Source organism: Macaca nemestrina, chromosome 13, assembly GCF_043159975.1.
Source record: "Macaca nemestrina isolate mMacNem1 chromosome 13, mMacNem.hap1, whole genome shotgun sequence".
NCBI lineage: Eukaryota > Metazoa > Chordata > Mammalia > Primates > Cercopithecidae > Macaca > Macaca nemestrina.
In genome coordinates, this window is record NC_092137.1 from 33,608,539 (window position 1) to 33,631,983 (window position 23,445).

Consider the following 23,445-nt stretch of genomic DNA (forward strand, 5'->3'; position numbering starts at 1 on the left):
TGTCTTCAAATTTGAACATTTTAAAATAATTTAATCGTTAGCTGAAAAATAAACAAGTAAAGTTAAAAGCGATGGTTTTAGTTATCAGAAGAATGTGCTTATCTCAGTAGCAAGTAGATTATTTTAAATGGCATGAGTTGATTCTTTAAAAAAGCCCAATTTAGTAGTAGAAAGAAAATACAATTTCTCTTTTAACAAACATGTTTATATTTTCAGTTACTTCCTTTTTTTAAAAAAAAGTCCCCCAATCTTAGGAAGAATGGAGAAGCAAATAACAAAAAAAAACCCTAAAAACTTGAGACATTTTTGCCTAGTATGTGTAGCAACAGCTACACCCAGTGGCCAGAGATAAGTAGTGACGGTTTCTAGCTTCTTACAAAAGGAAAACCTGGAAAGAGCCATTTTTCTATTTATTTAAGGTTTTAGGGTAAGAATCACCTTTCACTACAATTAGGTTTTAAGGAAATACTCAAGAATCTTTGGGAACAAAAGCCTTAGCTCATTAGCTTGACGCAAGAGTCCAGAATAATTCAGTAGCTAAAATAAAACTCAAACCAAAGAGAGAACTTAACAGGTACTTTATTGCTCACCTTTCACACAAAGCACACCTCCAGCCATTTTCTTTCACAGCTTGACAATGTTTACATGTACAAAAACCCAGCAAGAAGCATCATGTCATGTAGATTTCAGTAAGGGAGAATGTAAAACATCAACTCAGCCAGGCTTTTGTTTTCTGCAGCAATAATAAAGGGCCTCCTGCACTTAGCAAAAATCTGTCTTAACTTTGTAGTGCATTTCTTCCATTACAAAAAAAGTCTCCTGCCTAAAGCAAACTAACTTGTATTTGCTGAGCCAGTGGTATTAACTCATGCATAAAACAAATTTCGGTTTGCTATTTCTTCTAGCAAATTTCAAGTAAAAATAAGGTTGAAGGAGGAATTTGTTTTGGATGGATGCAGGTCAGTTTGAATTGCTATATTTAACTAAATGCCTACATGTACTAGAGGTTCACAACTTAGTTTGCTTTTATAATCTTTATGGATTTTGGCCGTGTTCAAGGTTTTCAGATTAGAGCATATGATACAGTATTCCATCAACAAAATAAGGCTACTGAATGTGCTATCTGCAGAAGAGCTCATTTAATAGGAACTGACCTAAAAGTTCTATCATGAAGCACACGTGGCATAAAAGTCAACCGGGGGCAGAACTGTGCTTGGAAATAGGCATTGGAATACTTTAAGCAAAACACATATAAATGGTTATTCATATGAGGAAGGTTTCCTAGTAGTAAATCTAAAAAAGTCTAGGTGAATCCTCATTTTCAAAACTGCATATTGAAAACATGAAAACTACTTATTCAAGTAATTGCTTCAAAAAAGTATGCATGTTCTGACTGTGGAATTAGTCTACTGGTCAATTAAAGGCAATTTTAATCACCTTTTAAAAAATTTTTCATAGAAAGGAGAGATGTTATGTGTTTCTCAAATAAACAGCATTATGTAAGTCCAATAAAAAAATCCAACAGAATTGAATGAAGACCTACAAATGCTTATGCCAAGCAGGAATCTGCCTGCCACCTGTGGTCTCACATTAATTCAAAATAGGTGCTGAATTCAGGATTCTGAAACTAAGTTTCTATTACTTGAGCTCTAGCAAAATGTAAGGTTCGGTAGCCTCAACTAGTATAATGTCTTCCCTGCCCAAATCCAGAATGATTATACTGATAACCTCCATGCTGGAAATGCTGTTCAAATTGACCCCCTTGGTGATAATTCTGGCTCCCTCTTCCTCCCCAGCCTCCTCCCTGGCCTGCACGACCCCCTCGCCCTCCACGACCCCCTCGCCCTCCACGACCACCACCACGATCACCGTGGTGCCCACCATCTTGGTATCTATTGTCCTGCTGGTAGCCACCACCCTGGTATCCACTTCCTGTATATGAAGATGTTTGGAAGCCACCATAACCTCCGCCTTGATAACCACCACTGTGGCCACCATGATAGCCACCTGGCTGGAAACCTGAATCTCGATAACCACCATCTTGGTAGCCACCTCCTCCTCCACTCCCTCCATCTGTCCAGCCTCCTTGATGCTTATTTCCTCTTCCTCCCCCTCGGCCACCATGGTCATAGCCACCACGTCCACCTCTCCCGCCTCCTTGTTCATGACCTCCTCGTTCATGACCTCCTCGTCCTCCGTATGAGGAATGTTCATAGCCACCTCTCCCTCCTCCTCGGCCTCCTGTTTGCTGCTGGGGGCCATCTTGCCTCTTCTGCCATGGTGGCATCTCTGGGGGCGGAGGTTCGATTTCATTGGGTCTACCACCTCTGTCAGGCACCCTGCCCATCAACACCTACAGAATAGGAAAGATATTTTAAACTTTTATTTTACGAACAGAAATAAATGCATTTGGAAAAAATTAAAGGTACTCTAATCACCTTATTGATGGCACAGGCAGTTTTTTCTCTTATAGAGCCGCTGCTTGTCCTTAAAATCTTTGACAAGTCCTGCCTTGCAGCCAAAAGATGGGCAACAGAAATAGTACTTTTAGGGGATAAGACTGAACGTTTCGGCTGGTAAACCTTGGCTAATTTTTCTGTCTGGCTCTGTTGAAAGAAAAGTGTTCAAAGAGAAATATCAATTTTCAAAATGACATAAGAAACACATATTAAATAAGTTAAAAGTCTCCAAAATATCTGATAATGATATTTACTAGGCTCCAGATGGTAGGAAAAGTTATATACTCACTACTGCTCCTATGTAGACAAGAACTACCTTAAAAGTACAGCTGCCAGACTTGTTGACACAACAAGGAATGACAGGGACAGTGAGGGCAGGGGTGGAGTGGGAGCGCTTCCCTTTAGGGTTATGAGGCCAACATGATAAAAAGGTTCCCCCATCATTGGTCTCAGATTGAACATATTCATATTCTCTATTTAAATATAAGAATGTAAAGTTATTTCAACAATTTTGCTTTTTAATTTTCCTATCTTTGGTTTCTATGAGGTAATAAGTATCTGCTGAATGACCAAGGTCTTTACCTGGATTGTCTCATTTAGCTGAAAAAAAAAACTTAAGTCTTATCAAATTCTCCAATTCTCTATAAATCATACTAAATCCAATATTTCTAACTGCTATTAGCAAATTAAATTGTTTAAGTAAACAAGTAATTTGAAATCAATTTTTTTTTAGTAATTTTCAGAATAACTCCATTTCTCTCACAGTAAGAACTCTCTCCAATAAAAACTGTAAAATTCAGGTATGTTAAAAAACAGAAAATTGAAAAATGTTTTCATTATTGCTGAATAGTTGAAAGAGTCACTACTCAATAACTCACTAAGGAAAAATCCCTACATGTGTCTTCTATGTATTTCTCCCATAGTTGCCAAGTATCTAAATTGTTTAGATGTTCAGGGACCAAGTCTATAAATAGTCTGCTCTTTTAAATTATTTAATGTGTACCTTAGCTCTGTCAGACCAGCCAAAGGACTGTACAGTGACATCCAAACGTTTTATTAGCAGCTTTCTCCGGACTTCATATTCATTGGCTATGGCTTGGTTAATTGCTTCTATCTTTTCCTGAAGCAAAATTTCAAAAACTAGTTAGAATTTAAATCTGCTTGATTTAAAAGGGCAAAAACTACGTCTGTGTCATTCATAACTGAGATCCCAGAATTTAACAGTCAAAAGTTCTTATTCCATATAATATACTAACAATTCATGAAATGATAGGTGACAAAAAGCTGATTCTCAAAACAAAATGAAGAATATGTGAAATACACAACTCTTATTTATCTTTCCCATAATTTACTGTGTGAAACTCAGCCCAATGAAGTTTTTGGCTTGAAGGCAATCCATCTGGCAATGAGAAACATGCATCATACTCAATTTCAGTTTACTTTTATCAGCTGTGTGAAATATTTACAAATTATGAGAAAAGTGCTTCTAATCTTACACAAAATTATTCTGCAGAAATCCTCAGATTCACAAAATGATTCTAAGGGTATTCAACTAGAAAACTACGTATTAGAAAACATAATTTAAAATGCACAAAATGTAAGTGTTGACATGAAAATCATAAACTCTATAGTTCGTTACAAAGTTTACTCAAGATGATTACTACTCACCCAGTGGGCTGGTCCCATTGGCTTCCTCAGTAAAGGCTTTCCCACATGATTAGGTGGAACTTTTGCTAATGTTTCCTTTAACTGACACAAAAACATAAATAAATGAATAAAAACTCTAAAGGTAAAACATCCTCATCTTCCCAATTCCCATCATATCTTGCCATCAAAAGATTCCTGACAGAGGCAAAGGTGGAGGATGTTTTGAAATGCAAATGTAAAAGACCCACAAGATAAAGACACTCACTGGTCCCACTCCTCACGCCTACAGAAGTCCTTCATTGCACCTAGAACAGTGCCTGACAACAGTAGGCACTCAATGAACATTTGCTGAATGGATGAATGAACACACAGGAAAATATGGACTATGGATACACTGCTGCTCCCCTGTAGAGTTCAGCCAAATTTGTGCATCATGGTGCTGGTCTACCCCACAATGCAAATGTACCAATTCTTAAGAGTCCAGCAGATAAACATACAGGGAATAACTCTGCTATAACAAATACCATTCTCTTCCACTCATTTTTTGTTAAAATAGCTTGTTCCTAATTAATTATATAGAAAATCTTAACTGATAATGTGTAGTATAAAAATAATTCTAATTTCCTTTCACATACTAGATTATGTTAGCAGTCAACAAATCTATTTTGTCATTTGAAGCATAAGGTTAGAAGTGACTGGATTAAAAAACAAAAATATTAACATCCTTTTCTGTCCAGTCAATGGGGAGGAGGGTGGTAACATTTAATGATAAAGACTTTAAATTGACTGTATCAAAGTTCAATGATAAAATAATTTTTAAAAGGACTGAAATCTTAATCCTTTTTACATTATATCTAGTTACTTTAGCTTGCAAACCAGTGTAAAGTTTCCTTTTTGAAAAAGAAACATGCTAACATGTTTTTAGGAAAAGACTAACATACTAGTTTATCTTTAAGGCATCTAGGATTTAAAACCCAAAATTCATTTAGTAACAATTACTTAATAATATATGCACATTCGGTTCCCATTAAGAGAAATTAAATTAATTGCTTCATTTCAAACAAATGTAGGACTATGCCTTTAATACACTACAATTTGGTACTAAAGGTCTTACTTTTTTTTCAATCCCGCTGAAGAATTGGAACATAGTTATATTGGCTGGAGGTTTGGACATTCCTAGAGCAATACATATGCCTTTCAACTCTTGAAAGACCTCACTACCGCCTCCTTCTTGAGCTTTTTTTGGAGGAGCATTCACACAGAGCATTCTGGCAGCTTCTAGTTCTGAGATGAGGTATGCTGAAGTAAACAAAATAAGATTTCAAAATGAGATACAGCTATAGTTATAGTCATAAGTCTGGAGTCACAACTATATAGACCTAATGATATGTAACTGTTAAAGCTGCAAGAATGGATAAAAACAAGAAAGAAAAACCACTTTCACCTGCAAATGAAATAAGATATAAACTGGTTATGTAATTCAGGTATTTAAGCGATATGTAATGTTTAAAGGTTAATTTTAAAATAAGCGATTCTCCTTTGAAACCGAAGGATTGAGGTAAGTAACATCTAAAAATTTGGATTCTTGAATTCTGGTATTAAGGAACCTCCAGAACAGGGGTTGGCATCTGTTAAAAATTTTGGAAAAGGTGGCAAGTGACGACTTTTTAATGACTTTTTTTTTTTTTTTTTTTTACTTCTCACTACTTGTGAGCATCAGTGATAAAACTACCTTGCTCTCTTATCTCCCAATAATTAGCCTGTCCAGAAGAGGTGTGAAACAACAGTGATAAGAAGTCAAAGCTTAACTTACAGGAGAAGCATGAAGGCACCCAAGAGTTCCTTTCCCATGGTCTCCAATTCTTATGTCGCCCTCTGGCTGTTCAAAGAGATCCCTCTTTCATCTATATTCTTCTCAGGACTACCTTCCCCCTACCTTCCTCACCCCATTCCCTTCAAAACAACAATAAAACTTTCAAAGCACTTCTTGGCATAGTCCCCTTTGTGTCAGTATCATCCCCTTGTGTGCTGATTTCAGCCTGGTATAATGAGGGCTGCAATCTGCTTCAGGTAATTCAGTTGAAGGTATAAATATTCAATCCCATTCCTTTAACATTCCCAAGGACATTTCAATTTTTATAAAAGATGATTAAGAATCATTTGAATCTTAGGATTTCCGGTTATGTGACAAAATGAGATTCTTCTGAGATTATAACAAAACCAGTTTTGGAAAAAGATATTTTCAAGGCTCTCAGGTCCTATTAGAAGTAGAAAAAAGTCAACTTGTGTATCAAATTTCCTACACCCAAAATGTAATGCTAGAAGGATACAGTCCATAATTTTAGCAAATCATTTCTGAAAGGCTGCCAACTCCTGTTCTAAAACAATAAATACATCTAAGTTTCTGGAAAGGTCATTCTAAATGGATTTGACACTGTAAAATCTTAACGTGTTCCATAGAGCAAACTGTATTTATGAGTTAAAACGTCAAAATAGTAAAACCCCACCGTTATGACAATAACCACTGTTTTTATACATAAGGTTTTATTAGAACACTGCCACACTCACTCATTTATATATTGTCTATGGCTGCTTTCATGCTGTAACAGCAAAGGTATGTAGTTGTGACAGAGAACTTAGGGCCACAAAGCCAAAAATATTTACTATCTGGCCCTTTTAGAAAAAGTTTGCCAACTCTTGTTCTAGAAAATCATATACTATATGATTTAATACATTGGTTCTGTAAATTTGGGATAACATAGTTCAGGTATTCACAAAATTAGGTTACCAATATAATTACTGTGAAAAAACTTTAATCGTAATCGATGTGTTCAAAGCACTGGGAAACGCACTGAAGATAAAATTTTTTAAAACATCAAAAAGATGATCTCTTCCGACAATCTAGTTAGGAATAAAGAATATATGCAAAAATAAAAGATGAATAGTTCTTCATCTACTAGGAACTCAGATATCTTACTTAATTTACATAAGGGTAACACTCTGAGAACCACAAAAGGCTAATAAAGAGCCAGAGTCCTTAATCTGATACATGAGAGCTTTTCAGCCACTCACTCAAAGGCTATTCTATTTTACCAACAATTCTAATGAGGCTGGTTTGTTTTCCCCCCTAAAATACAATGTAATAAAAGATTCGAATTAGTGAGGTAAGGGTGCTGGAAAAGTAAAATTATAGCATCCAGATGTGACAACCGGTACTTCGAAAGATGAGAAATATTTACACAGACCAAGCAGAAAATGAGTACATGTAGGTAAATGCTAGAATAAAGAGAGGTTACAAACTGAGAATATTTTAGAAAGGGAGAATCGGCAGAAGCAAAGATAAAGAGGAAAACAGTGTGTACATATATATAGGAAGAATATAAAAAGTGAGTGACCACTAGATGATTTAGCCATTTAATTGAAGAGCAAATAGTTGTATAATCTTGAAAAGCTTTTGAGGTGATGATAGCACATTAAAATAAAGTCTAGAATTATGACCCAGAGTCCAAAATAATGTTCACTGAAGTCTGCTTAAGAAACAGAAAAGTGTGAAAGGCATTTTATACTTACATTCAAAGTGGTTTGTATAAGTATCAGAGCTAACAAGGCCAAACTCTGAACTTTTTGGAAGAATTAGCTATTCAGGGTCATTAGTAAGCATTCCACGCAGCTATTATCTTCCTACGTCGATAACATACTCTAAGTGCCAAATATTGGTAAGGATAAGCAATGCTATAACGGAAGACTCAGCTGAGTACACTGCTATTGAATCAGTTACAGAAATCATACCATATGAAGAGTATTAAATGAATATGTAAGAACTACCAGCACCAATATCAGTATCAAAGCAACACCTAACCTTACGTGCACATTCCCACAATAACAATCATTTGACAGACAAAGGGAAAGTTACAAAAGTGATTCTGGAATAACTTAGTGCCTAAGTATAATGGCTATGAACACTTTTTTTTTTTAACTGAACCTTAAAAACTGAAGTTGTATCATTTTTTCAGAAACCATAACAGAGTTGTAAAGACAAATATTTTTTAAATCCTCTGAATTATCTGTCCTAATGAGAACTACAATAGCCAGTTAACCAAAGCTTAATGTCAATGTGCTTCAGAATGCTACATAAATTCTGAGTTAAGACTATAGGTTGTATTTATTGGAAAGTTTATAGAAGGTAATAAAATTTGTGAATCTACTTACTGTTTTTCAGTGTGAAGAGACAAAACAGTAGTAAGTATGTAAAAAACATGGAAGGAAAGAACTTTTCATAAAAATGTATTTCCCAGAATGATCAGTAAGTACCAGAACAATCCAAGTATTATTCCAGAATATTTACAAACAAAACCAAAATCCCCAATTATCCAACCACAAAGAAATAGCAACAAGACAAAATACTTTACATTAACCATTAACCATATCTACTATTATAAATGCTTACTCTCCTCAAAGAAATCAATTTTTAAACAAAATCTCCATTATTTCCACACTATCTTCCTAGTATACTTAAAAATGTGCTTCTACTCTAAAATGCAAGTGTAAAGATCATACACTTAAGCATCACTCCAACACTACCAGTGATCACATTAGGAGAAGCACAACAGCCTGAGTACCACTGAAGCTGAAATACTGAAAGAGTATCAGTTACGAAAACAATAATGCTACCAGTGCACACGTCTACCCTCAGCTCCTAAATTGGAAATTTAAGGAAGTTTTCTTTTAAAATGAATTTTGAATTATATCCATAATGAAACAAACAAACAAAAAAACACAGTCAGTTTACTAGTCATGGAAAACATAAACAGAAAATAATAGCTATATTCTAGTAGCCAGGAACTTACTGAGCAAGAGGAGGCAGTTCTTCTGAATGAGAAGGCGCTTGGTCACATCCCCAGATGTCAGTGAAAGATATGGGCAGTTCATCTCCCCTAGTAGCCCACTCACCTCAAGCTGGAATTCTTCAGCTTCACTTGGACCTTTTAAGAATTAAAATAATCTTATTTAACGATAGTGATTATTTTTCCATTAGCATAACAATGATTATATACAATTGAAATTGTTAATAGGATTTTCATAACTTGAGTTTCTTTCCCTTCTAATTTATCCTTTCTTACACCACTGCAAAGTTTCTTCTTTTTTTTTTTTTCTTTTTTGAAATAAGGACTCTGAGGCCCAGGCTGGAGTGCAGTGGTGTGATCAGAGCTTCCTGCAACCTCAAACTCCTGGGCTTGAAGGATCCTCCTGTTTTACTCTCTGGAATAGCTGGGCCTATAGGTGTATGCCACCATGCCTGGCTAATATTTAGAAAATTTTTTTGTAGAGACTGGGTCTCACTATATTGTCCAGGTTAGTGTCCAACTCCTGGCCTCAAGTTATCTTCCCACCTCGGCCTCTCGAAGTGCTGGGATTACTACTGGCATGAGCCACTGAACCCAATCTAAAATGTTCTTTCTCAAACAGTATTCATTAGGTCATTCCCTTATTTTGAGAGTCTTTAATGGCTCCTTAATTCCTCCCTCATCTCATCTATTTTTTTTCTGTCTGCTTTTAAAGATTCTTCATAGCTGCTTAGGTTAGATCTTTCCAGCATATTCAGCTATAATCACCTACTTTCCCTCCACAAATATCTGTTGTTTATGCCAGGCCAGTCTCCTCACTGTCCCATGAATAGCCAGTCTCATTTCCACTGTGTGCCTTTATTTAAGTTATTCCCTGTGACAGATATGCCCTCTACTCTCTTCCCCTATAGCAAATCCCACCCATCCATCAAAGCCCAGTGGCCTTGCTCCTTGATGAAACCTTCCCTGTACTTGGCTGAAACTTTACCCGTGTATTTGCTGATTTCCTCTCTCTATGAACCACAAAGTGGTTCAGCATCTAAGTACCGTACTTGGCTGGGCACGGTGGCTCATGCCTGTAATCCCAGCACTTTGGGAGGGGGATGGTTTAAGTTCAGGAGTTCGAGACCAGCCTAAGTAACATGGCAAAACCCCGTCTCTAAGAAAAATAACAAAAATTAGCCAGTCGTCGTGGTGCATGCCTGTAGTCCCAGCTACTAAGGAGGCTGACCTGGAGAACTGCTTGAACCTGGGAGGCAGAGGTTGCAGTGAGCCCAGATCGCGCCACTGCACTCCAGCCTGGGTGGCAGAGTGAGACCTTGTCTAAAAACAAACAAACAAAGGACTGTACTTAGCGCCAGTTGTTTAATTTGTGCGTAACATTCTCAATTAGACAAAATTTGAAGACAGCCAACATGACTTACAGTCTTGTACTCCTACAGCATATAAAAAAAGGTATAGAGTTCACTGGGTGAACCAAAGGAAAAACAAAGCTCTTTCCTCATTATTTTGATTGTTCTCTATTCAATATCATAAAGGGGAAGAAATTAACAAACTTTGAGAGAGTCACTCGATCACCTGAGTCCATTTTCTAATCTGTAATACAGGAAGACTACATTATGAATATTTTGCAAACTGTGATCTGTGAGCCCTTGAGTTCCACAGAGCTCCTTTAGAGGCAGCTGGGAAGATGAGAAGGAAAGAGGTGGGCTAAAGCTACCTCGTCTCTACTTTGTTAGAACACCTTTTAACCTGTTTTACATGTTAGCTTCTGTATCATGTTTCATTTGAGAGAAAGGGGCTCCAGGTTAAAAATAGGTATCATCTAGTACTGGTGTTTTCAAAGGTTCCTACAGTCTCTGAAACATCTGGTCAAGAGGCAGTATAGCATGGTGTTTAAACGCACTGGCTCAGAACTTGACTACTGTTCTGGGGGTGAATCCAGGCTTCACCCCTACAGGTTGTATGACCTCAGGCAATGTATTTAAATTCTCTGGGCTTTCTTGTTAAAGGTATGACAGTAATAAAACCTGCTTCATAGGGTTGCCCTGAGGTTTAATGAGCTAACACATATAAAATGTTTAGAACATAGGGAGTACACAATAAATGCAAGCTGTTGCTGTCATTATTGTTACACTATACTCTCCTGAATAATTAGAATTGAATGCAACTAACACGTACACATTAAATATACTAGCATGCAAGCCATCATCCTCCGCAAACTAACCCAGGAACAGAAAAAAAAACACCACATGTTCTCACATCTAAGTGGGAGTTGAACGATGAGAACACATGGACACAGGGAGGGGAACAACACACACCAGGGCCTGTTGCGGGGTGGAGGGTGAGGGGAGGGAACTTAGAGGACAGGTCAATAGGTGCAGCAAACCACAATGGCACATGTATCCATATGTAACAAACCTGCATGTTCTACAAATGTATCCCGGAACTTAAAGTAAAATTTAAAATATATATAAATACACACACACACACACACACACACACACTAGCATGCAAGAACGTGAGCTCTTCAAACTGTGATTATGTGGAAAAAAAGGAATTATATGTATAGTTCTCCATAAGGGTGGGTTAACAGGTATTTTCCTTGGTCTCCTATTATAGGTTTACCTACAGCAGGAAGGAACCAGATGGTAGAGTGTTAGGTTCCAAGCTTTTGCCTCTTTTGCAGTGTCGACAAACTAGTGCAACAGTGAAAACAAAACTGGTAAATGCAGAACAGCTCTCAGACCCATAAATTTGATCGTCCTGGATCGCACTGTGATGTATGTAACAATGCATTCTTATGATAAACAAAATGTCTTAACAAAGTGTTCTCTTTCTCCCCAAGCATAACAGAATAATAATGCATTTACTCTACATTCTATAGATGCTTCTAGAATCTGGTAGTCCTAAAAGAAAAATATCCCAGTATCTAGTTCTAGCCATCAATCTAGGATCTTACGTTTAACATCTTACAAAATATAGGAAGTTCATATATTCTATGCTTGTGGTCTCCCTTTTTCTGTTTCTCAGTAATAGGGTTATTTTCAGCCTCCACGAATTTTTAAGTTACATGACTTTATTCTGATATTTCAATTTCTGAATCACCTCTAAAAACAATGGAGGGAAAAAAATCTTGGCCCCTTAACAAATTTTTTACATTTACAAAAAACTTGGAACTTTCAGCTTTAGTATTGATAATGTTCAGTTGACAATACTTCAATGTTATTTTTATACTTTGTACCTAAAAGTGAACATTTACTTACTGTTAGTTGCTTGCACATTTTCCTCCAGTTTACAGAGCACTCTTAATTCAGACACCAGCCAAGCACAGAGTTTGGTAAACTCGGGGGAACTGGCTCCAGCAGAGACTGCCTGAGAGAGCGCTCCATCTTCCAACAATGGGCCCTTGTAACTGGCAAGCAAGAAATTACATTTCAGAAGAAAATACAATCACACCTAATATATTACAGATAAAACATATCTATGGTTTTATTTATATAAGCAATAATTTAATAAAGATAAGTTATGTGATCAATTTTAAATGGGCAAATATAAACAAAATTTAGAACTATACTGAACCATTACGAAAAGCAGCTAAATGGTAGCTGCATTTCAACCTTTCAAAATGTAGGTGAATATCTAACAGAGTCGCATATACTACTAAATTATGTCAACTTCTGTACATTTACTAAAAGCTTTCATTGTAAAAAGGTTTATTTTCTTACTGTAACTGGAGTATTAAAAGCAAATTAACAAGTAATAGATAATTATACTGTAACTTATTGCAGAAATAAAACTTAGGTTATCTTTTCTAAAAATTTTCCAGAAAACAACTAGATTAGGTTTTTATTTTGAGATGAGGTCTTGCACTGTCACCTAGGTTGAAGAGAAGTGAAGGCACAAGCCACCAAACCTGGCTAATTTTTTATTTTTTATAAAGATGGGGTCTTACTGTGTTGCCCAGGCTTGGTTAGGTTTTTAATGACTTCCTTTAAAAGTAAAAACTTTCCGGTTAACCATTTATATCATTTTTATAAATTTAATGACAGCTAAGACTAGTAAGACATTCTAGTACCATAGAAATGTCAAGGTTAGCTTAATAAATATTGGCCAGTTAATGAACTGGTGCGTCTAAATCCTAATCCTTTGTAAGTGATTCCAATATAATTTAAAAAATTTTTTAAATGTTCAAACATTCATAAAAGATGACAGTCACAATGAACTCCAATCACCAATATTCTAAAATATAAGATCTTTGTCACTCCAAGTAATCTTAAATACATATTATTCATATTGCTTTATATTCTCTTATATATTGATAATAATGCTTACTCAAGATGATACAGTAAATATGCTTAAGATAATATAATGTTTAGGCCTGGCATGGTGGCTCACGCCTATAATCCCAGCACTTTGGGAGGCCGAGGCGGCCGGATCATGCGGTCAGGAGATCGAGAACATCCTGGCTAACATAATGAAACCCCGTCTCTATTAAAAATACAAAAAAATTAGCCAGGCGAGGTGGCGGGCGCCTGTAGTCCCAGCTACTCGGGAGGCTGAGTCAGGAGAATGGCGTGAACCCGGGAGGCAGAGCTTGCAGTGATCCGAGATCGCACTACTGCACTCCAGCCTGGGCTACAGAGCGAGACTCTGTCTCAAAAAAAAAAAAAAGGTAATATAATGTTTAGAACTACAGGTATGTTAGAGAAATGACAGTTCTCAATCCCTTTAAAATATGATTACAGGTTTATACAGTATATGCAACAGAATGAAAACAAATCATATACCAAAAAAATGAGATCACATGTAGTCTGGCATCTAGATTTATAAACTGCATATTATTAGACACTGGAATCAAAAGACTAGGCCTAGAAGTTTCTCGTGTTTCACATTTTGACTTCATTAGTTTATTCAACAAGTAGTTACTGAATTCCTACTGTGTGCCAGGTAAGAGATAAAAGACAGTCATTTGCCGGGATCAGTGGCATATACCTGCAGTCCCAGCTATTCTGGAGCCTGAGGTGGGGGGATCACTTGAGCCCAGGAGTTCAAGACCAGCCTGGTCACCAGAGCGAGACCTCATCTCATAATAAATAAATAAATAGAAAAGGGAGTCATTTAATTCTAATATTTCTCAGTGAATCCTTTAAAGGTACATTTCAATTAATTAAGGCTGACTTTTAATGTTTAAATGCCATCAAACTAAGTAGTTAAGGTTAAAATTTATAACAGTTTTCAGAAAATCCATGGTTTACATTACAATCCATCTCAAGTAGTTATGTGATTACAATTACTACAGTAACAATTACTTGTATAGTATCCAAAAGAATAAAAAGTTTAAAAAAGGAGTGCAAAAATTTAAAAAAAGACATTAATGGGAAGAAACAGCATCCGTGGCCAATTCTTAAGTGACCACCATCCATGCGGAAAGACTACATTTCATAAAGTCTACCCCCTTCCTTTCATTCCACTCTTCCTTCAGTACTATAGTATCATTTATTCCAGAAAGAAGCTTCGAGGACTTCATTTCCTTTCCCAGTAAAGGGACCCTCCTCAGGGCTCCTCACAGCGTATTTTCCCAGTATCCTGTGAACCCCTTTTCCACCTCACTTCGTACCCTAAGTGCCCAACACTGCCACAAAGCAACTGTTCCTTAAAAAGTCCTAATGAATGAATGGTTTCATGTGTGAACAAGCAATTTAGTCTGAGATGTCAACTAAAGAGACTATTCTGCTGAATGACTTTAACATATGCCCTAATGAAAGAAAGAAGCCCCCTAAAGTCTGGAATATTTATGAAAATTCAGAGCAAGTTTCCAAGAAGAGAACAATGCTATTTCACTCTGACAAAGACAGATGATAAGCACGACTACTTCTGTTCCTAAAAATTTCTACTAGGGTACTAAATTATTCAAATAGGCAGACTTTGGGAATCCTCAAGGTGTTTCTTCCTAAAGAAAGGTTTCTCTCAAAAGTTTCCTTGTCATGGAAAAACCTAATAGAAAGTTTTGATAAAGAACGTGTTACTTAGAAATACAGCTAGCTAAATCTGTACTTTGTTTTGATACCATACCTGTAGATAAATATCTAACCATACAATTTGTTTCTGGAACCACATTTAGCCCAAGAGGGTCCACGTTCTCAAGTTTAATAGAGTACACTGATCTGGGTGACCCAGTGAGATAACAAACCCTATTTCCAATTTCTGGATACTGATGAATTATGGTTGAATAACTATCAGGAGGAGGAGAGACAAAATGCAAAACAAATATGCAGGTTCTTCGTGGGTGAAGACGACCCTGGTCTAATGGGGCTCAACGAGGTAGAGTATCACAGACTCAAGGCAAACTGCTGGTGGTTCCCAGGGACGTGGTGATAGGTTAGATGTACAAGTGAGCTGGCTAGCGGAACAGATGCAGCGCCCATACAAGTGGCTTAGGGAAGCCTGGGTGCATGCAGAGATGACTGGGCAAAGGAGAAATTTTGAGAAAAGTGGGGTGGGGTAGGAGTAGGGGCTCAAGATGGGAGCAGGAAATATGGAGAACAAGTAGCAAAGCAGAATCAACTTTGACAACCTTTAGAGTTGAGGGGTTAAGGGGGAGGGCAGGAGGATGAAGCGAGGAGAGAAGCTCGGGGAGTGGGGGTGGCGAGAACCAGAGCCCAGACAATGACACGCATGACTGACAAACGCTGCGGGTAGCTCGGCTGCAGGGAGCACCGGGCAGGCCTAGAGGTGTTGGGATTGGAGGACCCCGAGCTAGCAGCGCAGACAGTGGACGTGGCATTGGGGGTGCCGGGGCCAAAGGGAAGCAACAGCCAGGAGCCACGGGGTGCGGCGTGGAGAGGCAGGTGTCTCAGACTGGGGCGCAGGAGGTGTTCCCAGGGGGCCGGCAGCCTGGGGCTTGGGAGACCCGTGCCCTGACAGTCTTACCCTAGATCTTCCAACGACTCCAAGATGTCAGTCTCCATGAGGTCACACTCCATGCTACTGTGGTATTCAAATTTCCGAGTCGTCAGGCTCCCCTCTTCGCCGGCAACGCGTACACTCGCGCATGCGCGACTTCCCCGGAACTTCCAAATCGACAGCTGGCGCCTCAGTTCCCGCACTGCGCATGTCCGGAGCGTGCGCAAGACACTTTGTCCCACCGGCCGCCCCACCCCTGCCCGCTACGGAGTTGCAGGGCCCGCAGTTTTGCACATGCGCGTTACTGCATAGTGAAGCCAGCCGCCCAAAGAAGGGCAGGAGGACCGGCTGCGTGGCAGCTGGGCGTGGGGACCACGCGAGGGGGAGTGCTCTCGGCTCTCTTTATTGGGTGTACGCATGTGCGAATGTAGGGGGCGAGGCGGGCCGGGAAGGAGCTTGGAGAGTCTCGGGACTCGGGTGGAGTCGGCTGTGGAACCGAGTCTCTGCATCCCAGACAGGAGATCGAGTGGCTCTTCGTAGGGTGCTGGCATGTGCTAGCCTTAGCTTGCGGGTCACGGAGAAAGGGAGAGTTCTTGCGCTCGCGTCTTTAGGACGCGGGTAGACGGGCCAAGTGCAGAGGGCAGATAGCGTGCCATATGATTTCCTTGTGGCTTCAGTAGCTTTATTTCAGGGTTAGGGATGAGCCAACTTTCCGTAGACTATGGATGTTCAGAAAGTTGCGTCGTTTCCCCCCACGCATTCTCCACCTGACGTCTAAAGCCCTTCCCAGACACTAAGCATGTTATTTTAAGGAGAAGGGGACCTTCACTCCATAGCAAATAGAACATTTTTAAATCCACGTAGTTTAGACAGTGAATAAACTTTTTGGCTGTACTGTCATTACTTTTGACATGATTTGCCCGGGTGAAACATTGAGTTCACGATGTGTTATGGTATCTTGGCAGTTACTGAGTGTGTGCTTAGAAATTATTGAAAAATGAGAAATGTTCCCAAAGTGATGGCATATTAGAAAACTATATTTAACCATAAGTTGGCATACTGTTAAATCGTGTAGGCATTTAATTAAAGAGTTTTCATATTGATACCTGTTGATTTTATTCTGTAGTTCTCAACCATTTTCGTGTCTGATGGATAGATGTTCCTATCCGTAGTAGTACATTTTCCTTTTCTTTTCTTTTTTTTTTTTTTTTTGGAACCGAGTCTCTCCCTGTCGCCCAGGCTGGAGTGCAGTGGCGCAATCTTGGCTCACTGCAAGCTCGGCCTCCCGGGTTCACGCCATTCTCCTGCCTCAGCCTCGCGAGTAGCTGGGACTACAGGCGCTCCCCACCACGCCCGGCTAATTTTTGTGTTTTTAGTAGAGACTGTGTTTCACCATGTTAGCCAGGATGGTCTCGATCTCCTGACCTTGTGATCTGCCCACCTCAGCCTTCCAAAATGCTGGGATTACAGGAGTGAGCCACCGTACCCGGCCAGTAGTACCTTTTTCAGTTTCCTTATTTTGCATCATCTGAGGTGGGGGTAGGTTTTTGATGTGGCCCTACTCCATTGACCCACATTATGATACAGTCACCATAAGCCTGTGTAAATATTAGTCACATTCTACAGATGAGGACACTAAGGCTGAGTGGCTTAATAATCTTCAGAGATCTTAAAGCCTTTAAGTATGGAACTAGATTTTGAGATTGAGGCATATCTCAATACGCAGGATGTGAAAAGAGCAAAATTTAGCTACTTGAATTTGTTGAAACTTGTATATGTTGCACATACTTACCTTATAATAATGGAATAATTATTTTCCTCATAGGGTTGTTGAAGGTGCTAAACAAAAAGTCATGCCTAATACAAAAATCAATTTTGAAAGAAAAAGGGTTTCATTCTTGACTCACTTTTGATGTAAGCTATAACAATATTAGTGAATGAACGAGTGATGACTTCCCTCAAAGTATTAGTATTCCCTTTCTTTTTTTAAAAAAATCCAGCTTTTGCAGGAATAGTATTCTCTTTCTAATGCACATCATTAGCTTAAATGAAGGATTGCTGATATGAAATTTTTATGTATTATTGTTTAAAGTAATTCTACAATGGCTTTCTCTGCAATTAAAAAAACTTTTAAATACTACTTAAACAAAATTGTGTTTCCTACCAAGCAGGCTCAGAAAGAAAAACAAATTGTCATCATTTTAATGAGATCTACTAGGAATCTTTTGCATTTTATTTAGAAATTATTTACGTGTATAATGGAACCTGGTATCTGAAGACCTCTTTCAAACCGAGTTTACTAGAATGAAAGGAACAATGATTTGGGAGTGAGGCAGCTCCGGTTTTTGCATCAGATCAGTATAAGAAAGAATTTTTTAACACTTTAAGAGTGGTCTTAAAGTGAATTAGGTATCATTGAGAGATGATGAGCTTCCTGTCTAGAAGTGTTCACCAAGAGGCTGAATAATTACTTAAGGGGACTCTTGTGAGAAGGCACACCCACAAGTGCCACCACATGCCCTTTTACTGATGACTTTGATTCTAGATTCTTTCTCCAAAAATAATATAAAATACCGACTTAAAACCCTTCTAGGGTCTGGCGCGGTAGTTCAGATCTGCAATCCCAGCACATTGGGAGGCTGAGGCAGGAGGATTACTTGAAGCCAAGGGTTCAAGACCAGCTTGAGCAACATAGCAAGACCCTGTCTCTGTTAAAAAAAAAAAAAAATTAATTAAAAATGACTTCCAGGTGGGACCCAAGTGAGGCAGAGGGGCAGGGGGTGGCAGATCAGCGGTAAGCATGGCATATCAGGGCCTCACCATACCTCTCTTTGCAATGAGCGCGTTTTGGGGTTTCATTGATTTCTTCATGCCTTGGTTCATCCCTAAGGGTCCTAACTAGGGACTTATCATTACCAAGTTGGTTACCTGTTCAGATTGTTGCTGTCTCTTTTGGCTGATTGCGATCCTGGCCAACTCAACCCTCTCTTCAGACTGTAATTGAAACATGAAATCATCTGGTATCTGAAGTGTCACTGGCCTTGAGGAAGACAGGCTTTACAGTGTTCAGTCTTAGCAGTCATGAGAAAAGAATTCCTTCTAGATGCAAAAATCACCTCCAAACCACACCTCTTTTCTTGACTTGCTTATTTTGGGCATCAGCTGCCTTAAACATCCACAGTGCATTTGAATGTCTAACACAATGCAGCATTTTTTTCTTCAACTTTTTTATGCTTTAATGAATGATGTGCCTACTTAACCTAAACTGTGCCAACTCCTCAAAATTATAATGCACTCTTTAGAGAGAGAAGATGCTTTTCTTCTGAGAAATACGTTATTCTGTCCTTGGAATTTGTGGATTTGTCGATGGCTCCTGTCTTCTCATAACATGGAAATCAGTGAACTATTTAGAAAGTGCTGCTTGACAAGACTCCAGCGGGGCAGTCAGTAGGAGAGGACGTTCAGAGGAAAGAGCTCTCTCGACAGAATTACACCAAACTATGTGTTCTTTTTTCTTTCTTTTTTTTAAACAGAGTTTTGCTCTGTCGCTGACATTGAAGTGCAGTGGTGATCTCATAGCCTCAACTTGTTGGGCTCAAGTGATCCTCCTGCCTCAGCCTCCCAAGTAGCTGGGACTACAGCCGCTGGCCACCATGCCTGGCTGTTTTTTAATTTTTTGGTAGAGGCAGTTTTTGCCATGTTGCCCAGGCTGGTCTCAAACTCCCGGGCTCAAGCAATCCGTCCACCTTGGCTACTATGCCTGGTCATGAGCCACTGCGCCCAGCCCAAGCTATACTTTCAGTATGAATTTCTCATTTCTGCCCTCTTTTGGAATAAATCACTTTTCTGTTTTCTATAGATAAAATAAAACATATAATAAAGCTGTTCTAGTGTCTATCTTTGAGAGAGTCTGGTTACTGTCCATATTCTTACTGCTGCTGCTACAAATTACCACAAATTTAGAGGCTTAAAACAGACAGATTTATTATCTTACAGCTCTGGAGGTCAGACATCTGAAATGCGTCTTACCTGGCAAAAATGGGTGGGTTTGCATTTCTTCTGGAATCTCTAGGAGAGAATCTGTTTTCTTCCCTTTCCTAGTTTCTAGAGGCCACCCACCTCCCTTGGCTTGTGACCCCCCCCTTCTTCATCCAGCAACACCACTCCAACTCCTGCTATGTGGCAGTCATGCCCTCTTACCTTCCTGCCTCCCTCTTTTAGTTATAAGGACCCCCATCCTTGTGATTACATTGAGCCTGCCCAGATAATCCAGAATAATCTCCCAACTTCAAGATCTTCAGTTTAACCACATCTGCAAAGTCCCTTTTTCCATACCCTTATGTTCCAAGAATTACGATGCAGATAGTCTTGGAGGAGGTGGTTGGGGGGGGGGGGGCAGTCCATTATTCTGTCTACCACACTGCCTTTCCCGGAGAGTAGAAACAATGAATGATCTTAAAGATACACCTTTTCTAGCTCTTTTTGAAAACAATAAAGAGAAATAATTTTTTCACTTGTAAAAGAAATGTAAATGGGAAAATTGAAAACTGATTTCAGTTTCCAGAGGAACATGTTTTATAGTATTATTAGAAGGTTTTTAATTATATAGTAGTTGAAAATTTTTGCAGCTGACATCCTTAAGAAAGTTACTTCTAGCATCTGTAGAAGTAATTTTTTATCATGGAAAAGAGGTAGGTATAAGCTCAAATATAAGATTTGTCATAGATTGGTTTCTAAGAGATGATTAAATAGACATCTAAAACAAATAAAAGAACTATCTAAAATAAAAGAACACTGTCTGAAAAATAGCAGGATTTTCCATTTTTAATCAATTTGCCTTTAGAATGACCCTCCAGCAAGGAGAAAATAGAAGACCATAGATGTACTGGTGTTGCTCAGAAATGCAAGATTGTATATGTTACTAAATAAAGTCCTTTACAGCTTGCACAGTGAAAACACGACTTTTTTATTTTATTTTTTTTAAGTCAGCATGTAGAATTAAATCTTGTGTGGTCTCAAATACTTTATATTACTAAAGAATGCTGTTTTTCAAATCATTCCTCTGGCTATGTTAGGATAGTTTCTGAGCCCTGGCAATTTTTAGAGAATATTACAAAGTTTGAGAACAACATCTTGCCTGTGTTTAAACTAAACAAAGGAAATGGTATGTGTGTGTGTATATATGTATATATGTATATATACACACACACATATACACACTCACACACACAAATGTGTATATATATACAAAAACACACACAAAGATATATCCAGATCTTTCCAGAATAAAAGCTCCAGATTTGATTTCTGTTTTTCTCCCAACAAAACTTCAGCCTAGTTGCCATGTTCTGCAATCAGGCACACAGTGAACCAGATAGACACCCATCTAATTCGGATGCAGTAAGAGCTTATTAGACTGTAGCCTAGAGGTAATAAACTTGGCTTCACACCAGGCCAAGCGTTGTATTTTGTTTGGCCTGATTAATAATTTAAAGAACTGAGCCTTCATTTAAAAGTTTGGAGATTTTATTTTAAAAATCGGAGTGTCTGGCTTTTCTGGAGAAAAAACATCTGCTGATGTGGCAGCACTGGAACCTCATTGCCCATAAAGGCAATGATTGGCTTGGGTTGAGCAGGTTGCCCTTTAAAACATGGGGCATGGATCGACCAGTTCTCTCTGGTTTCTGGACCCTGTAAGTCACACAGTATGTCTTATGCATGAACATCCAGGCATTTACTTGCCCTGCGTTATGGTTTGGGATTTCCAAACTTGTTTAGTCTTTTACTTCTTAAGCAGGTCTATCACTTTTTCTACCCTGTCTCCCATGGGCGTCTCCTCCTTTCTCTGCCTATTCCAGTCACATGGAGCTCCTCCTAGTCACTTAACATAACTTGCTCTTTCATGCCTCTATACTTTTGTACAAATTTGCCTGGAATCCCTTTTCCCTCATCTCTGCCTGGCAGATCCCTCCTGCTCAGTCTTAGAGACTCAGTTTGGGAGAAGCCTTCTCTAACTGCTTTGGGCACTCATTCTGTCCTCCCAAGCCTTCCTTAGTATTTTGGCACAGGCAGCTTCAGGTGAGCACACACATAAGCCCTCTGCTTTGTCAGCTACTTTGTTCACATCTTACCCTGTCCTCATGTCACCGGCCAACTAGTTCTTCTTGCCCGCTGCCCTAAAAGAACCAATGAGAACCGGTATTGCAGCAAAGAAAGAGTTTAGTAATCGCAGGGCTGGCCAAGCAATAACAAGGAGAAATTTCTCAAATCCGTCTCCCTGATAATTCAGAAGCTAAGGTTTGAAAGGGTACTCTGGCTGACAGGGGGCTGGGGACCTAGAACAATTGATTGGCTGGGGTGAAATCACAACAGTGTCTATAACTGTCTTTGTGTAGCTTAGTCGGTTCTCAGGACCAGGTGGTACTGAAATGCTGAATCTAAAAAATATCGCAGTGATCCAGTTCTTTAGTTTTCATAATAGTGAGGTTATCTATAGGAATAGTAGAGGAGGTTATAAATGTCGTGGCCCCAGTTATGTGACTCTGGGTCAGTTAACAACTTGTAGGAAAACACATTAAGCAATGGCAGGTCATTGTTTATGCCTTTTATTTGTATTTTTATTTATTTTTATTTTTTGAGATGGAGCCTCGCTCTGTCACCCAGGCTGGAGTGCAGTGGTGCCATCTCGACTCACTGCAAGCTCTGCCTCCTGGGTTCATGCCATTCTCTTGCCTCAGCCTCCCAAGTAGCTGAGACTACAGGCGCTCTCCACCATGCCCGGCTAGTTTTTTCTATTGTTGGTAGAGACGGGGTTTCATCGTGTTAGCCAGGATGGTCTCGATTTCCTGACCTCATGATCTGCCCTCCTTGGCCTCCCAAAGTGCTAGGATTATAGGTGTGAGCCACTGCGCCCGGCCTAACTACGCCTATTCTTTAGCAAAGTTCAAGCCCCTGCCATAATTTCACCCGTGTCTTAAGAATGTGGCTTCAATCTCTGGATAGTGTGTGTGGGCATGGTGGGATAGGGCAGAGGCGGGGACGAGTTAGCTTTCCTTACCTCCAAGTTTAACTATAAACTAAATTCCTCTCATAGTTATCTTGGCCTCTGTGCTAGAATAAATAAAAAAAAACAATTTAGCCTGTGAGGTTAGAAGCAAGGTGGAGTTAACCCTGTCAGAATTCTCTCATTATTTATAATTCTGCAAAGGTAGTTTCACTCAGGGCCCATCTCAGCTTCACTGCTCCACAAAAAAGGTGTTCCCTGATAGTACTGGTTAAAATTAATTTTCCTCTCCTCTGCATTTCTGAGGTAGTGGTGCTCAACTTGATTGATTATCATAACAACCTGGCAGACTTAAATGCAGATTCCTGGGCCCTGCCTCTGCTGAGATGAGTCTACATTAGCATTTCTGATATTATGGCACAGCACATAATTCTGACATAGCACATATTCTGACATAGCACATATTCTGACATAGCACAGCAGTTAAGGGGTGAGGTTTCTATATTTCTTTTTTCTTTCTTTCTTTCTTTCTTTCTTTCTTTCTTTCTTTCTTTCTTTCTTTCTTTCTTTCTTTTTTTTTTTTTTT

The 23,445-nt window shown here is 39.0% G+C and overlaps 1 protein-coding gene and 1 pseudogene across 1 annotated transcript; one reads left to right on the forward strand and one right to left on the reverse strand.

Moving 5' to 3' along the window:
* Nucleotides 1-561: 561 nt before the first annotated feature.
* Nucleotides 562-16,039, reverse strand: LOC105464820 (family with sequence similarity 98 member A). The gene is made up of 8 exons (XM_011712908.3): nucleotides 15,884-16,039; nucleotides 12,217-12,365; nucleotides 8,954-9,088; nucleotides 5,221-5,405; nucleotides 4,128-4,208; nucleotides 3,463-3,579; nucleotides 2,439-2,606; nucleotides 562-2,353 (listed from the first exon to the last, which is right to left on the reverse strand). Exons 1-8 carry the CDS (start codon nucleotides 15,934-15,936, stop codon nucleotides 1,676-1,678), a joined length of 1,566 nt encoding a protein of 521 aa, XP_011711210.1. The 5' UTR covers nucleotides 15,937-16,039; the 3' UTR covers nucleotides 562-1,675.
* A 2,617-nt stretch (nucleotides 16,040-18,656) lies between these two features.
* On the forward strand, nucleotides 18,657-18,901 carry LOC112423681 (V-type proton ATPase subunit e 1 pseudogene; annotated as a pseudogene).
* Nucleotides 18,902-23,445: the final 4,544 nt, after the last annotated feature.

Excerpts from the sequence above, each read along its gene's own strand:
- LOC105464820 (XM_011712908.3), bottom strand. The coding sequence starts at position 15,936 with ATGGAGTGTGACCTCATGGAGACTGACATCTTGGAGTCGTTGGAAGAT. Across the intron at positions 12,366-15,883 it reads GAGTCGTTGGAAGATCTAGG|TTACAAGGGCCCATTGTTGG; the intron begins GTAAGACTGTCA and ends CTTGCTTGCCAG. Across the intron at positions 5,406-8,953 it reads GAACTGCCTCCTCTTGCTCA|CATACCTCATCTCAGAACTA; the intron begins GTAAGTTCCTGG and ends TGTTTACTTCAG.